The following is a 17,545-nucleotide window of genomic DNA, read 5'->3' as shown; positions in this document are numbered from 1 at the left end:
GACACCTGTGTTCCTGAGATGTGGGGCAGTCTGGGGTCTCAGGGCTGTGTGCCAGTGCTGCGCGGTCACAGGACACACTATCATTCCCCCATCTTTCCGTCCATCTGCTGGCCTTGGCGCCCCGAATCGCCCCTTCCCGCAATCTCCACTTTGGGGTCGCAGAGGGAGACTGCAGGGGTGGGGGCTGGGCTCTTGGGGCGGCCCCCTCCCCTTAACCCGTGCTTTGCCGCAGGCTGCTCAGGCCCCGCCTCTTGACGCCAGAGAGCAGGAAGTCCTGGTTAATGATCAGCCCATCGGGACAGGTGCGGGACAAGGCCGCGCACATCAGAGGCGGCCGGCCGCAAGGGTTGTGCCTTTTACCCTGCCAGTCACGGTGTCCTAGGGTGGCCACTATTGAGACTGGTCTCCCAAGATGGGCGCGAGGAGCACAGTTCAGGGCACCACCAGAGGCAGGAAGCAGTCCCCTTGTTTCCAGGAATCCTGTTAGGGTACCCCACAGAGGTAAATTTCCTCTCCTAGGTCAGTCCCCCTAAGCAATGTAGCCTAATTCTCTGCCTCTGAGCAAGAACTCACTATCCTTCCCTTCTAGGAAGCCTCCTGATGCCTCCTTCCCCTCTCCTGGAGGGCGCGGAGTACCCTCACGTCCTGGGCAGATACAGGGGCTGGCCTGGAAGGGAAACCTCCTTCCCTAGGTTGGCTCTGGTTCCCACGCAAGGAGCCTCCCGTGCTCTGGGCCTCAGTTCTGCCATCTGGAAAATGGGCAGATGGCTAGCACGCTTGAGCTGTGGTCCGCCTTTCTAAAAACAGTCAACGGGCCCGCCTGAGTGAAGGGCGCCACCTGGAGGCTACAACGCAAAGTCCCTTCCCTGCAGGACCAGTTCGGTCCCAGAGAGGGCGCAGCATCTCACACAACTAAGGGACCAAGAAGGAAAAAAAAAAAAACCATCTTTCGGTTTATTGAAGGAGGAAAAGGGGGCGGGGGGGGGCAATAAAATGCTTTTGCTTTGTTTATAAAGAGCGAGATTTCAGGAGGCCCCTTCTCAAGGAGGAGGGGGGCACCTCTCCCCCAACTACAAGCAGCAGCAAAGCCAAGCCAAGGAGGGGCGAGGGATACTGGAGGGGCCGTAGGACCCCAAACACCCCCTCGAACAGAAGCCACAAGCTTTCTCCCCCCACCCTCAATGCATCTACCCCAGGGGACCCATCTGGGATGAGGAAGGGGGTATGTACACAGGTGGGGGTAGCACTGGGCTGGGGGAGAGGGAATAATTTATCCGCAGAAGCGGTGGGTAGCAAGGGGGTGGGAGGCAGTAGACTGGTGACAGTGGTGGCCTAGGGGTCCCGTTCTTTCTTAACCTTGATGTCTCCAGCAAGGATAGTGGCGATCTCGCCCTGCATGAAGGCCCAGGGGACAGAGGAGCCCACCAGGGGGCACTTGTCTCCACTGGGGCAGTACACCTCCCCGGCAGGGCCCTGTGCCTTGATGAATTCCCGTGAGCAGGGAAAGCAGAACTTGTGTCCGGGCACTGAGGGGCACTGGACGAAGTGGGTGTCTTCCAGCCGCTCCCGGCACAGGGTACAGCACAGGGGGGCCCCAGGGGTCGCCCCGGTGCCGCTACCACCCCCGCTCACAGCTTCTGCCCCTGCCGTGGGGCTGACTTCTGCCTCACCATTGCGGGCCACTAGACGATGCTGGGCGGGAGGCTGGGCGGTGGAGGAGGCTGCGGGGCTGGCACCCCCAGCGCGTACAGGGCCCCCGCCCCCGCCAGGGTCCTTGGGGGAGTGGCCCAGGGCCTCCGCCACATTCTTCAGGGCGGCGATGGGTGAAGGCACACCGGGGGTGTCGGCGGAGTATGGGCCACCGGGCGCTACCCAGTGCCGCTGCTGCTGTTCCTCGGTGGTCATCTTGCCAGCCGCCTCACCCTCGGGCTCAGGGGATGCCTTGCGACGGCGTGGCGTGGGCGCCAGGTTCCGGGATGGGGCTCGCGGGGGTGGGCCACAGAGGGCTGCAGGGGCTGGCTCCGGGTACTGCTGCGGCAGGGCCTCGGCAGGAGCGGGCTCTCGGAAGCTGCGGACCCCGTCGGTGAGCAGCTCCCCCAGCTGGCGCCATTCCCCTGAGCCGTGCCTCCGTTCATATTCGAGGTACTTGAAGCCTGATGAGGCCAGAGCCTTGCCCGGCTCCCGCAGAGCATCATGAAACATCTGGCGAGCCACGGCCAGGACTCCTGCGTACACGTTGCCAGAACCACAGGGGTATTCGGTAAAAAGCTTCAGCTCGAACTCGTAGCCCGGCGGGCGGGCGGTAGCGTCAAAAGCGAACACCCGCCCCACCAACCCGTGATCCTTCTTGAAGCGAACGTTGAAGGGGGCGCAGGCAGACAGGGCCAGCAGCTGTTCCCGCACAGCTTTGGGGCGCCCGTGCCACTCCTCTGCCCGGCCACGCATGGCCTCGTTCAGTTCTGCCAGACAGTCCGCATTCCTCTGCTGCTTCTCCTTCTCGAAATCGGAGCCAAAAGCTGGACGGGCAGGACTCAAGCCGGGTGCCAGCGTCAGCCCTCGGCTTCCCAGGCCAGACACTGCAGCTGCCAGCAGCCCGGGGGGCACCAAGCTGGGCATGGAGCCAAGCAGGGCCCTTCGCGCCCCCTCCGCCACGGCCTCCTCCCGGCCCAGCCCATTAGCCAAGCGGGACCCCAGGGTGTACTCCAGGGCGGGCGAAGGCAGGGGGAGGCGGCCGGACGATGTGGCCCTGTCATAGCGGTCCTGGCCCGAGATGCCGCCGCCTGTCCCTGACGGCTGGGGCTGGGCCTGCGGAGGCGGTAGCTGAGGCCCCTGTGCGGCGGCCGCAGCCAGGTCCTTAGTGGTCGGGTGCTTGAGGGCTGGGGGCCCGGGGGAGCGGCCCTCGGGGAGCACGTGGCTGCGCTTGAGTTGGCGGGCAGCGTCGATGAGCAGCTCGATGCGATCCGCGCCCTCGAAGTTCACGCACCCGCGGCACACAGCCTCGCTGAAGTCCCACACCATGGCCCACGGCATCTTGGGCAGGTCGCACAGGTAGCACCACTGGCGGCGGGACGCCTGCACCGACGCCATGACCCCCGCGCGCGCGCGCCGCTGAGCCCCGGCGTTCCACCCGCCGCCGACGTTCGATCCGCGCCGCCCGACGTTCGATTCGCGTCCCGGGGACCGCGCGAGCCACAGTCAGGCCTCTCCGGCTCGGCCTCACCGCGGATCCAGGCCCGGCCCCCCTTCCCCGCCCCCTGGGCCCTAAGCCTTTTTCCTCACTCCCGCCTCCTTGAAAAGCCTGTAGGAGGCACGTCGGCGCCTCCGCCCGCTCCGGGCTCCCGGCCGAGGCGCACAGCTCCGGCCCCGCGATGGGCCGCGGGCGCCGCCGCCTCGGGGTCCCGCCGCTCCCGCCGCCGCCGCCGCTGCAACGGCCGCCGCCGCCTCCACCTCCTTCTGCCCCAGAGGCCGCTTCGCAGGGAAAGTTACATAACGCGCCGGCAAAGCCTTCTGGGAAACGTAGTCCCGCCGGGGCCGATTCTTAAAGGGGACGGCTGGCGCCGGAGGAGCGGGCTCGCCGTCTCTCAGCCGCGCAAATCCTACCGCTCGACGCTGCCCGGCGGTGAGCTCGGCGTGCTCAGAGGAGCTGGGGCACTGGGGCTTGGGAGCGGAGATGATATCTGAATGGTCAGAGCTACCCCGGATTCAGACATGGTAGGAAGTGGACAAGCTTTCGGGCGTCTAGAGTCGGATCGGACTTGCTGTGCACCTTCAGGCAAAAGTCTTGCTCTCTCTGAAGCCCGATTCCCCGCCCATCAAAGGTGGGCCAATGACTGGTTAGGGAGGCAGCAGCTTCTGGGGCGGGGCGGAGGGGCTCTGATTGGATGGTTGCAGGGTAGGGGGGACGGAAAGCTGGCAACTCGGGGAGGGAGGGTTCTGCTTTGGCACCTCGTTTTCCTGCTGTCTTGTGTAGCATTCTCTGAATTGGGCCGGGAACAGCCGGAGCGAGGGGAAGAACGGAGGCCTCTGGGCCAGGACTTGGCCTCAGTCGTCTCATCTATTAAAGAGAGTGGTGGAGCGCCCTCGAACTCCGTTCCGGCTCGGCCGCGCGCTCCGGTCTACAAAGGGTTACGCGGTGTTTCTCCCTCCCGCCTCCCCGCCACCGCTTCACTACAATTCCCAAAATGCTCTGCCGGGAGGATAAACTGACGCACTTCCGCTGTCTGGGAGGTGGAGGGGAGGCCTTCCCCATTCCCGCTGTCTCCCACCCCCGGCTCAATTTCTGGGCGCTTTACTTTTTGGGGGAGCACCAGGTTGAGGGAATCCTCATCCTCTACGGCTCGGTAATTTGGTGGAAGAGAAAGAGGCCAGAGATGGCGAGCAAGAGTTGTGGGGGGTGATTTTTCTACAACCTTGAGTGCTTACTACCTGATCGGACCAACCAGGTTTTGGGGACACCCCGCATCATCCCCCGGACTAGCATCGGGAACGGTGCGAGTCAGGCAGGAAGAGTTAGGGAGGGGAGGAGAGAAGTCTCCAGATTCTAACACCCATCACCCTCTTGCTCTCTGTAAGCTGGGATAAGCGCTCAAAAAATATCTGAATGGCTTGTCAGAGTTGCATTCATTAGTAGTTCTCAAACTAATTGGATTGTCTGCTTCCTCTCCCACATCCTGCTGCTATCCTAGCAGCTCTGATTTTGCTAGCCAATCAGTGTCAGCTTCACAATTTCACTTACCACCTGGATTATTTTCTGGAAATTGACTCCCCTGAGGTGGGGTGTGTGTGTGTGTGTGTGTGTGTGTGTGTGTGTAAAGGCGTTAAAAAGGATTACTTTTGCCTCATCCTAAGAAATACAAGCATACCTCGGAAATATTGTAGGCTCCTTCCAGACCACCACAATACAGCAAATCTAGCAACAAAGCAAATCAGATGAACTTCTCGGTTTTTCCAGCGCGTCTAAAAGTGAAGGTTACGCTATGCGCGTGCGCTAGTATGACGTCCAAAGAAACAACATATATACCTTAATTTTAAAATATTTTATTGCTAAAAGATGCTAACCGTCATCTGAGCTCTGAGTTTTAGTCACTGATCACAGAGCACCATACCAAATGTAGTAATAATGCCAAAGTTGGAAATATGGCAAGAATTACCAAATGTAACACAGACACAAGTGAGCGACTGTTGGAAAAATGGCACCAATTGACTTGCTTGACACAGGGTTGCCACAAACCTTCAACTAGTAAAAAATAAAAAAAGCAGTATCTGCAAAGTGCAATAAAGCAAAGCACAATAAAGCGAGGTATGTCTGTATTATGTGCACAAGTGTAGGTTTTTTTAGGTACTAGCTGCAGTTTTGGGGTACTAGCTACATTTTAATCAAGTTAACACACCATATAGAATCATTAAAAAGGCTATCCACATATCTCCTAGAATTGCCTTTAAGCCATTCTTCAGGAAACACCAGTGGGGGGATCAAGAGTTCTGGCCAGAGTCCAGCTTCAGGTGGCTGAATTGGGATTGGCCGCTGGCAAGGTTAGGGAAAGTCCCTAAACTTCTCAGGAAAAAAACAGAGACCCCTGGAGAGTCTGCTTTTCATTGGGCAGGTTCAAGTTTAAAGGAAAACCAGTAAAAATGTTTAGCATGGTGCCTGGCCCAGGAAAGGAGCACCATACATGGCAACCCTGCTTTTTGAGCTGCCCATTAACTCAAAGATGCAACCCTCTTCTGTGTTGGGCAATGCTGAGGACACAGCACTGAGCTAGGTACAGGCCTTGCTTGCCCTGACAAGGCTCATCCTGGTGATGGAGGCAAACAAATCAATTTAAGTTTACTCAAATGATTATTTAACTGGATTTTCCCTGCCTAACTGATGGGGTGGGTAGAGATTGCCAGGAAAGCCTTTTCTGAGGAGGTGAATATTGGAGTCGAGACCTGAAGAATGACAATGGAATGCAGCTGTAGCCTCCTACGTTTTTGTGCCCATTTTACAGATGAGGAAAAAGAAGGCCCACACAGTTGGCCAGGGTGGCACCAGGGGCTGGGCCAGGTAGGACCGGATCCAGGGTGGTGGTTATTAGCTACTTTGCTACTCTGCTTTGCAGCAGGTTTAGGAGTAAAAAAGAGAACCAGTTCTTGCCTTCCTGAATCTGGGGGGTGGGGATGGAGGAACTGGCTTTAAACGGATAAAGGCATGTGTTCAGTTAGGGACCACAGGATACTAGACAGTAATTGAGGCAGACCCATCCTAGCCTGGAGGAGGATATCCAGAAAGTTCTCCTGGAGGTGACACTTAGAGGTGTCAGAAGGATGAGTAAGTAGGAGTAAGATTTGAAAACAGGACTCGATGGCTTTCAGGAAAGGCCAGCTTCCAACTTCAAGGGGAGGATGCCACATGTTCATGGAGGGGTGGGGCAGGCGTCAGTGCTGAAACCCCAGGCCTGTCTCGGAGCCCAAAGTAATTGTATTAAAAATAAGTTTATTCATATCTTGTCACCACGGGGGAGAAACGAGGGGGATGGGCCCTGGAGGTCAGACACAGCAATGGGAGGCAGAGGGCCCCACCTATACCTCCCATGAGAACTCCACCCCCCCTCCCTAGGGTATAGACTGCTATATCCTTTGCCATCCATATTCTGATGTGTCTCGAGACTCCCACCCCCTCCAAAGTCTGGATCGGGGAAGCGAGGAGGCCACTACGGGTCAATTCTCTTCAAGTCAAGACCAGGAGTTGTTAGGGAAGGGGGTTATGTGCAGACCCGAGAGGTTCCCTCCGAAACCCACAGAGGGCAATAATAAATAACGTAAAATTGATGGCTTAGAAGTTAGGGTTCAGGGAAGCAGCCAGGCAGACAGCGCTGTACTGGAGAAAGGGCCGGGGCACCCATCAACGAGGTCCCCTGAGAATCAGGCACTAACTAGTATAGGGAGTGGGGTGCTTGTGCCCCTGCAGCAGGGGAGCTGGGGTGCAGCTGAGATGGGGAAGGTGCATTGCCCTCCTCCACTGGGCTAAGCTGGGGGGAGGAGGTGCAGGCAGAGGAGCCCAGACAAGCTCAAACCCAACAGCAGATTTCACGGAGATTTCCATCGCCCCCGCCTCTTCCGTGTAGGAAAGCCTTTCCTCCTCTTGTGTGGGGGTGAGTCATGGGGAGGAAGCGGGGCTGGGGGTGGCCGGGGGGTCCCCTCCTCGCTCCTAGGGGCAATGATCACCCCCCTGGCTGCTACCACCGCTCCGTCCACCACAGCAGCTACCACAGATACGGGCTCAGGGGTGATCTCCACTTTGGGGGTAGGTGGGGGCAGGACGGGCCTGGGGGGTGGGGGTGGGGGTGGGGGTGGGGGCAGGGGTGGGGGCAGCCTGTCGACTGGGGTTCCGGGCAGAAGAGGCAGTAGGGCGCTGAGGGCCTCACTCAGTTTGGCCAGTCCCTGCTGAAGGGTGCCAGCCAGCTCCCGGATGGCGTTGGCAGTCTCCTGCTGAGCCCGCAGGAAGTCCAGAGAGGGGTCTGGGGCCGAGGGCGTGGGTGTTGGCAGTGGAGGAGGTGGTGGGCTGGGGGACGAGGGTGCCACATGCACCTGCTGAGGTGCCTGGGGTGGTGGTGGCAGCGGCGGCGGTGGTGGAGGGGCTGGGGGCGGTGGAGACAAGGCCAGGCGGGGCAACTGGACCGTCTGCAGGGCTGGAGGGGGCGGGGACTCACGCTCCTTCGGTGGGGGGCAGCCACCTTCCTGGGGACTGCAGGAGGGCCGGGCCCACTGCTCAGGGCTGCTGGAACCCCCCTTGCTGTGGGCTGGTGTATCTGTAGAGAGAGAGATGTAGGTAAGGTGACAGTGACCCCCCCACTGCCATCTTGATTTCCCCTTTTCACTTCCCACCCACCCAGGCCCCAGAGCCATCCTTTCAAAACCCAAAGCAAATCAAGCCTCGGAGGAGAACACAGGGGAGAGAGTCAATATATTTAAGGACCACCTGGTGGCCGATGCCAGCCTTAGTGGAGACAGGGTCCTGGAAGTCCCCTGCTGAGCCAGTCAGCACCAACATTCTAGAAGGCTCTGAACGCTCTAGACACTCCCCCCATCACACACCTCTCAGGCTGCATAAGCTGGGCTCTGTCCTATCAGGTGGTAGGAGTTCTATCTCAGCTGTGTCTGTACCAGTTCAACCCCAAGCCTGCTGCGCTTCTCCCTGACTCCTCTCCCCCGAGATTTCATTCATGCTCAGGAACTTGTACAGTCTGCAAACAGAGGCTCCCAGGTTTCCTGGCCCAGCCTGAAACCTCTCCTCCAGTTGTGTACACAGCATACCCCCTCCGTCATCTAGCCAGGCCTCAAATTCTCTGGCCCAGAGCCGAGCTCCTGATCCTCCATCTCCCACCCCTCCCTCAGCCATCCCAATCTCCCCTGATGACAGCTCCTGTCTTTCCTGTCACTTGGGCCAAAATCTTTCACTCCTTTTCTCATCCAGGACACTGTTGTCCATGTGCAAATGTCACTGGCTCTGCCTTCAAACTATTTTAACATCCAACCTGTTTGTTCTGTCCACCTCCACCTCCACGGCCCCTCCTAGTCCAGCCACCAGCATCTCCCACCTGGGACTACTGACGTCCCACCAAAATAACATGTCAGCTATGCTACCCACAGAGGACCACATAGCCTATGATCCATTTATATGAAATGTCCAAAACAGGCAAATCTACCAGAGACAGAAAGTAGATTAGTGGTCACCTTGGGCTGGGCAGAGCTGGGGATGACAGCTAAGAGAGGCAGGGTTTCTTTCTGGAGTGATGAAAATGTTCTAAAATTGATAGTGATGGTTGTACAACTCCATAAATATGTGAAAAGCTACTGCATTGTTCATGCTTTAAATGGGTGGTCTTTCTCTGCTCAAAAGTTCCCTGGGGTTCTCATCTCTGAGAGTAAAATCAAAGCCCTCGAGGCCCCCGAGACTCTGCACAATTTACCCCACTGTCTCCCTGACCTCATCTGCACCCTTCCCCTCTGTATCGCATTCACCAGGCTCCAGCCACCTTGGCCTGCTTGTCAACCCACAAACACAAGAGGCCTGCTCCTGCCTCAGGGCCTTTGCACTTGCTGTTCCTTGGCCTGGAAAACTCTTTCCCCAGATACCTGCCTGGCTCCCTCCCTCAGCTCCTCTGCTCCAATGTGGCCTCCTTGGGAGGACCTTCCATGACCTTCTGTCTACAGTAGCTCCCGTCTCTGTCCTTTTCTCTCTCCTAACCCTACCTGATTTCTTTTATACCACTTAGCTCCACCTGGCATGGGGTCGCTCTGTGTTTGTTGTCTGTCTCCTTCTCCTGATGTCAGCTCCATCAGGCAGGGCTTTGTTTTGTTCACCGCTGTTTACCCAGCGCCTAGAATAATGTCCAGCACAAAATTTTTTATTTAATGAAAAAGGAACTGTGGCTTCCAGGGAGTCAGCACTGACTGGGGCACTGGGCCCCAGGTCCTTGCTGCAACCCGCCCACAGGCCCCCAGAACCCACGGGGGATCAGTCCAGCCCCTCCTTAAGGCTGTAAGGCCTCAGCTCTTACCCCTTTCTTGTCCCTCTTCCTTGGCTTAGAGCCAGCATACATGCAGTTCCCTCCACCAGGAGCAGCCCCATTGCATGGCCTCTTGGCCAGCTCAGATACTCCTTCCTCAGGGAAGCCTGTCTCCTGCTCCAAGGCCAAATCTGATCTCCCAGCTCTCCTGTCACAGACACAGCCAGCCACCTCTAGACTTAAATGCTGGGCCCAGCCTCCCTGGGCCAGCCAGGTGGGGGAGGCAGGGGAGGTGGGGAGAGAGGTGATAACCAGAGCTAACACTTGTCGGACAGTTTCCTGGCTCAGCCCCAGGCAAACCAGCTAAGCTTTCCTCCTATAGTATTTTGGTGCTTCTTCTTAGCTATTCTCTGGGGGTAGGTGCTGTCATTATTAACCCATTTTACAGATGAGGAGACCTGAAGCCCCAAGAGATGTCACAGTGCTAGTGAATGGGAGAGGAGGGATTTGAACCCATGCTCTTAGCCACTCCTTGGACCAGGCTGTGGGCCCAAGGGCAGTGAGCCTCCCTCATAAGGGGTGTAGGGACTGCAGCGACTCTGCAATACTGCTCTTCTAGCCTACTCAACAATAGAAAGTGGCCCAGCCTTTGTGCTCATGGGGGGTCACAGAAGGGTCATGACAAGATTTAAAAGGATTTATTTGCAAACTTTGGGCCTCAATTTCCCCACCTGTAAATAGGTATGTAGTGAGCAAAGGACCAAGTGACTCAATAACCAGAACATCTCCCTGAGGGCCATCATAGGGATTATATGAATCACCCCAGGCACAGGGTTTAGGCCTCTGCCTGGCAAACCCTGTGCCTGGCACACAGTAAATCTTCAATGCTGTTACTGTTGTTGTTGTTGTTGTTGTTTTTCAAATACTGGGTGAGAGGGAAATTATCCTTAGGTCTCCCTCTAGTGTCAACAGAGATGCCTCAGGCTGCCCCAGACACGGTTCCAGTCCTTCAATCACAGCAGTTCCTCTTTTATGAGTTTACACGGTGGGTAATCTCTGTGTGAGGTTCCAATCAAGGACACTTTAAGCATGTTCCTGCCTCAGGGCCTTTGCATGTGTGGTTTCCTCTAGCTGAAGCGCTGTTCTCCCAGATAGCTGCTTGGCTCAGTTTCTCTCTTCAGGTCTCTGCTCAGATTCCACCTTCTCAAAGATGCCCTCCCTGACTACCCTACATATAGCAGCCCCGACATTCATCACTCACTATTCTCTTCACATGCTTTATTTTTCTCCTTAGTTTTTTTTAATCAAAGATTTTATTTATTTATTCATGAAACACACACACACACACAGGCAGAGACACAGGCAGAGGGAGAAGCAGGCTCCCTGCGGGGAGCCCGATTCAAGACTCGATCCCAGGACCCCGAGTTCATGACATGAGCTGAAGGCAGATGCTCAATCACTGAGCCACCCAGGTACCCCTTTTCTTTTTAGTTCTAATCATCTCCTGGTATATGATCTGTTTGGGGGCTACTTGTTTGTGGTCTGTCTCCAATAACTGGAATGCCAGCTCCATAAGGAAAGGGAAATTGCCTTTTTCCGCACTGTATCCCCAGCATCTACCACTATGCCTGCCTGGCAACAGGTGCTCAATTTGTATTTGTTGAATGAATGAATGAATACAATAATTGTACAACTCTTGAAAAAAAAATTAAGGTTGCCATCTCCATTCTGGTTCAATGTGGCCATTTCACAGAAACGATGAGGTTTGACATTCATACTGATAACAAGGGTCCCAAGTGATTGTGTCTCTCTCTCCTGCCCAAAATGGCTTTCAGGCCTCCCAAACACCCTGAAGATAAAAAGTCTAAAGTGCTGACCTTCACTTACAAACTGCCGGTGATCTAATTCCGGCATATGCATTAACTCTCAGTCAGTATCAATCATTCCTGATATTTCCGGGCCGTCTAGCCTAGTGGTTAAGTGCATGCACTGTGAGTTGGACACAACTCGTATTTGAGTCCCAATTCTACTACTTACTTGCTGTGTGACCTTGGGTAAGTGAATGAACCTCTCTGAATCACATAGTCCTGAACTTGTTTGATCACTTCCATGACCTTCTCTTTCTCAAAACCCTTCGGTGACTTCTTACAGCGCTTGGGATAAAACCCTCACCTCAGCCTAGAAGCTGCTGCATGGTCTGGCCTCTGCTGACTTTTCTGACCTCTTCTCAAAAACATTTCCTTTCTTCAATCTTTTTCACTTTCCCCTTCCCCTAAATTGGAAACTCCTCAATTCCTAAACTGGCTAAACTTTCTTGTCTCAAAGCCACTGTACATGCTGTTCCTTCTCCCAGGAACACTCCTCAGCTCCTCATTCTTGCTCTGTGTCTCTGATGTCTCTTCCTCCAGGAAGCCTTCCTTCACCTCCCAGTCTGGGTCAGGTGCCCCTGCTGGACTCCCACAGCTCAGCCCCAGGAGGTCAGGGCTAGGGATGTCTCAGGCACCATTGGGTCCCCAGCACTGCCCAGCACAGGGCAGATGGTTGGGGAAATAGCTGTAGAAGAAAGAATAATCCAAAGTCAAGGCTAAGTGGAAGTTTTTGTACTCTGTTCTCCACACTTCCCCTACTCATGGCATGACCTTGTGCAGGAGACACCAGCCGTACTAAGGAATTTTCACATATTAACTCATCTAATCTTCACAACAAGCTTTTGAAGTAGGGACTATTTTCTTTCATCCACATTTTACAGAGGCGGAAAGTGACCTGCAGTAACTTACCCAGAGTGACCCAGCTGAGTGGCAAAGTTGTGACTGAAGCCTGGACAGTCTGCCTCCATCGTCACTACCCTATGTTGCGTTTAATGAAATCTTGAATGTGCTGGGAATCCTGGGTGTGTGGACTCTGGAGCCAGACCTCTTAAGTCTGCGTTCCATTCATGACTCACAATCATGAGCTGTGGGACTTTGGGCATTTTCTGAGCTTCGGTTTCCCCATATTTAAAATGAGAATAATTACAGCACCCACCGCACAGGGTTGTAGTGAGGATGTGATGAGCCACGGAAAGGGCTGGGGAACAGTGCGGAGCACGCGGCTGACTTTGCGACTGTCTGCTCTGGGGAAGGTGATGCTGGAAGGAACTCACCTGCCCGTCGGTCGTCCCTGCGGTCCTCGGACAGCACGTAGCGTTGGGCGCCGGCACTCGGGGCGGGCGGCTGCGAGGAAGCGGCCCCGGAGGGCTGCTCGGCCCCTGCACCTGCTGCCGGCCCCGCCACGCCCGGCCCCAGGATGGCAAAAATGGTCTCCTCCTCCGCCGAGAAGGCGTCCTCGGCGGCAGGCCCCGCGCCCTGCGTGGAGTGCGGCACGCGGGCCAGCTTCTCCTTGGTGCGGCGCTTGAAGTCATTCCAGCGCTTCTGCACCTCCTGGCCGGTGCGCTTCCAGCTGGTGATGCCGTTGATCTTGGCCGCGATGCCGTCCCACACACGCCGCCGCTCCGCCACGCTCACCCGACGGCTCTGCGCGCCGTAGAGCTGCGGGTAGTGGGCGCGCACCTCGCGGATCAGGATCTGGTTCTCCTCGAACGAGAAGCGCGGCTTGCGCAGCCGGGTGGTCTCCTCCGCCTCGCCCGCCGCCGCCGAGGCCATGGCGCCCCCCGACGCCGCCGTCCGGCCGCCTGGCGCATGGGGGGGCGCCGGCGCTGCGGGCACAGGGCGCACGGCGCTGGCGGGGGCTCGGCGTCCGCGCGCCGCCCGCCCCACCCCGGCCGCCCCGACACCGCCTCCTGTGTCCCCGGGGCCAGGGGTTGCGGCGTTGAGTGGTTGGGGGCGACGAGCCACGCGGGACATTCGGAGTGCCTAATAATAGCTGACACCCGCCGAGCGCTCCTCCGGTGCTTCGCGCGGCGCAAAGTGCCACGCCGAGGAGTTGACGGAAATTGGGGGAGGGTCTGGAGGGGTGGAGGGAAAGGAGGCAAAGCGAAGGAGGAGAGGGTGTCTGCAGGAGTTAGAGGAGAATGGGGGGACAGGAGAATGAGAAATGGAGGGGCGATGAGGGTGTCTCGGGGGTCGAAGCAGCATGGGGGTGATGGGGGTCAGGAGATGCTGAAGGAGAGATGCAGCAAGAAGGGGGATCTGGAGCAGAGGAGCGCTTTGGGGGTTCCGGGGCAATAGGACGTCTGTAAGAACGGTATTGAGAAGGGGTCCTCAGAAGGGATGCCCAGGATTAACGGTGAACTGGGGGCTTCTAGGACAGTGGAGGCGCGGGGACTATAAAATACGAGGGATTAGGGTATGCGGGGATTGTGGGGGCTCTGGGGATTGCCAGGAATTAAGAGGAGCTCCGGGAGAAATGGGGTCCGGGAGTTAGAGGGGACAACGGAGGCGATGGGGGACTCCAGGAAGAGTGAGGGTCGTGGAGGATGGGGACCGAGTCGAGCCGCGGGTCACTCACCGGCGCCGCCGCAGCCCCCGCCTGCCCGTCGGTCAAGGCTCGGGCTTCTGCGGCCTCTTCCCTCCCCCCTCCTCTCTCTGCCCCCTCTGGGCCCCGCCCCCGGCCGCCCCAAGAGCCACGGCGCAGGCGCACCTAGCGCCAGTCAGCCCCCAACGCCCTTACCGCTTGAGTTTCACGCCCCTCCCACGGCGCAAGCGCAGAATTGCTTTCCAAGGGCCTCCTCGAGCCGGGCTTAGCTGCGCAGGCGCAACATTAGCGCGGCGTTAGGTTCCCTCACTTGAAGCCACAGCCGCGTACGCGCAAAACTGTCCACGCATGCGCGCCCTCGCTCCCCCTCGCTTTGGTACCAGGGGCTCCGTGTCTGCGCAGGCGTAGCAATCCTTGGAGGAGGTGGGAGAAGTGGAGAGCTCGTCGCTGAGAACGAGCGGCGTCCTCGCCTCTCTGACAGTCTTCCTACCTAACCCTCTTACTATACTTGGGTATCTTTCTCTAGGAGAAAGGGGAGGGAGACGGCGCTGGAGGGAAGCGCTCCGTTTCCATGACAACGGCGTGGGTGGCGTGGGGGCGTACGAAACCCCGATTGCCGCCCGCGGGTACTTGCCCCGGCGCGGGGCTGCTCTGGATCCGCCAACCAACTATTACCCGTTGGGGCGGGGCACCCTGGGGATATTCCACCCCGGGCGAGTGCAGTAACCAGGGCAACCCGTCAACCTTCCAGCATTGCCGGGAGGTGGGAGAGGGGAGCCCGTCCACACACTGACGTCATGGAGCGGGGAGGAAGGATTTAGAGGGAGAGTCTGCAGGGGAGGGTGATCCTGGCGCAGGTATGACTTAAAGCATGCTCGGAGGCAGCACTGAATCTAGAACACGGGTTGGGTGAGCTGGAGGAAAGGATGATGGAGTTAAGTCGGGCCGAGAAATGCATTTTGCATCTTGCAGGAGTCCTCAAGGTCATTCAACAAACGGCGCTTCATTCATCTAGTCAACAAACAGTTACTGAGCACCTATGTGGTTCCAAGTGCAGTGAACACGAGAGACAAACATCTGTGCCTTGATGGAGCTCACAGTCGGGAGTAACAGACAATAAGCAAATAAATAAGATACATAAGTGAGGAGGTGATTGATGAGTATTACGGAAAAAATGGAGGTAGGAAACAGAGTTGGGGAGTATGGTGCTTGTGGGCATGTCTGTAATTTGAAAATAAGGTGGCCAGGGGAGACCTCCCTGAGAAGGTGACATTTGAGTGAACAACGTGAGGGAGGTGAGGGACCCGGTGAAGCCAGAAGCAGGACTGTGTCTCCTGTGTTCCCGGAACGTTGAGGCCAGTGGGAAGGGCAGGGCAGGGAGGTAGATGGGACTGTGTCTCCTGTGTTCCAGGAACGTTGAGGAGGCCAATGGGGAGGGCAGGGCAGGGCAGGGAGGTAGATGGCATAGGGCTCATGGGTCCCTGTAAGGACACTGGCCTTTACAGGAGTTCGAGTCACAGGAGGACCCTTGAGTAGAGGAAGGACATGATCTATCTAACTGTTCTTGGTTTAATAGGATTCCTCTGGGGGAACTGAATTTAGGAAGCAAGAGTGGAAGCTGAGTTGAGGAGAGAGATGGTTCAGGAGAGAGGTGGTGATGGTTCCAGCTGGGGTGGTAGCTGTGGAGGTGAAGTGAAGTATAGTTGGGTATAGGAAGTGGGAGAAAGAAAGGAGTCCAGGATGACTCCAACATCTTTGACTTAAGCAACAGGAAGGTTGGAGCTACTAGAAGCAAAGATGGGCAGAGCTGCAAGAGGATCGAGAGTTCAGGTTTGCCCAAACTTGAGGTGCCCTTCACTCAACCAAGGACAATTGTCAGATCGGCAGTTGGATATTTGAGACTGGACTTAGAGGAAAGGTTCAGTCTTGAGATACAACTTTAGGAGATGTCAGTGATTAAATGACATATAAATCAGGGCACCTGGGTGGCTGAGTGATTGAGCATCTGCCTTTGGCTCAGGTGGTGATCTCAGGGTCCTGGGATCGAGTCCTGCATCAGGCTCCCTGCACGGAACCTGCTTTTCCCTCTGCCTGTGTCTCTGCCTCTCTCAGTGTGTCTCTCATGAATAAATAAATAAAATCTGAAAAGAGAGGGTTTTTTGATTGATTGATTGATTGATTGAAAGGGCTTATTGATTGATTAAGATTTGGAGAGAGCCAGCCTCAATGATCCTTTCTAGCCCAGCAAAGGGGTCTACTGGAAGGGGGCCTGGGATCTTAAGAGGTTTATGTAAGATAGGAATTGTAATACTATGTTGTAGGCCAATTTAGGATGATTCAGAAGAAGGGAGGTTGATGGTGCACATGAGGGAGGGGAGAGTGTTTGGATCAATGTCCTGGAATGGGCATGGTGAGTGGGACCGAGGGCAGGAGTGGAGGGTAGTCTAAGGGGCAAGGGCTGTTCAGCCACACAATATAGTGGGAGGGGAGAGGAGTTCCTTAGATTGTCTCAGGAGAGTAGGAAGAAGGGTCTGAGATGACAGGGAGGTCTTGAGGTTAGGGAAGAGACAGGAGAAAGTGTTGAAAGAATGAGTGAGTACCCAGGGAAACAGACAATAGACCCAGTCATTCAGGGTTACTGGTGTTGAAATTGAAGTGAGATCGGGTTTTCTCTGATCACATTTCTCTGAGTGCAGGTACACAGTGGGTAACAAGCTGACTTTCAGCGGGGCTGGGTTTATATGAGGTCCCACCATGTGTCTGATGAGGGATCAGAGTCCAGGGGTCCGGGACAGCCCCTGCTGAGCGTTATGGGCAACATTAAGGAGCTTGAATACAATCCTACAGGCCGTGGGTTCTGAGCAAGGAAAGATACGGTCTGATTCGTGCTTTAGAAAGATACCCCCCAACCCCACTCAGCTGTATAGAGAATAGGTGGGAAGGGGAAGATTATTGGCTAGACTCAAAGGAGAAATCTGGGACAGGGGCAGAAAGGGGATAGAAAGAGGGGAGGAGGGGACTAGGCAGGGATGGTGCAAAGGGTAGAAATGAACTGGAAGACATCTGAGAGGTAGTATGTACAGGGCATGTAACTATCGGTCTGGGGAGGGGAAGGGAGCCCTCTAGGTGACCGTCAGTACTCTGGTCTAGGAGTGATCCTGCCACAAGCCAAGGAAGGCCCAGGGCAGCTGAGGCTGCAGGAGACAAGGAAGAAAGCAAGGAGGCAAGAGAAGAGGCATAGAAGGATCCTCCCCCAGAGCCTTCAGAGGGAGCGCAACACCGCCAACACCTTGATTTTGGATTTCTAGCCTCCAGAATGGAGAAGAGTACCTTTGTGTGTGGGGGTTTTATAAAAAATATTTATTTATTCATGAGAGACACAGAGACAGAGGCAGAGACAGAGGCAGAGGGAGAGGCAGGCTCCCCAAGGGGAGCCCAGTGTGGGACTTGATCCCAGATTCCAGGATCACAACCTGAGCAGAAGGCAGGTGCCCAACCGCTGAGCCACCCAGGCATCCCTACCTTTGTGTTTTTAGTCACTGTTTTTTTTTTTTAGTCACTGGTTTGTGATACTTTGTTATGGCAACTCGGGGAAAATTAATATGCTGGGCATCAAAATGAGGCACCCAGGATGCTGGTGA

The 17,545-nt window shown here is 56.2% G+C and overlaps 2 protein-coding genes across 2 annotated transcripts; both read right to left on the bottom strand.

Annotated features, from left to right (window-relative positions):
- Window positions 1-928: 928 nt before the first annotated feature.
- Window positions 929-3,784, bottom strand: IRF2BP1 (interferon regulatory factor 2 binding protein 1). The gene has a single exon (XM_025424594.3). It carries the CDS (start codon window positions 3,085-3,087, stop codon window positions 1,333-1,335), a length of 1,755 nt encoding a protein of 584 aa, XP_025280379.1. The 5' UTR covers window positions 3,088-3,784; the 3' UTR covers window positions 929-1,332.
- Window positions 3,785-5,021: 1,237 nt separating this feature from the next.
- Window positions 5,022-13,999, bottom strand: LOC112645276 (Myb related transcription factor, partner of profilin). Its single transcript, XM_035712471.2, has 3 exons — window positions 13,938-13,999; window positions 12,634-13,185; window positions 5,022-7,790 (listed from the first exon to the last, which is right to left on the bottom strand). The coding sequence occupies exons 2-3, from the start codon at window positions 13,130-13,132 to the stop codon at window positions 7,069-7,071; spliced, it is 1,221 nt and encodes a 406-aa protein (XP_035568364.2). The 5' UTR covers window positions 13,133-13,185; window positions 13,938-13,999; the 3' UTR covers window positions 5,022-7,068.
- Between the last annotated feature and the right edge of the window lie 3,546 nt (window positions 14,000-17,545).

Source organism: Canis lupus, chromosome 1 (assembly GCF_003254725.2).
Source record: "Canis lupus dingo isolate Sandy chromosome 1, ASM325472v2, whole genome shotgun sequence".
Lineage (NCBI taxonomy): Eukaryota > Metazoa > Chordata > Mammalia > Carnivora > Canidae > Canis > Canis lupus.
This window is presented reverse-complemented; position numbering and strand designations above follow the sequence as displayed.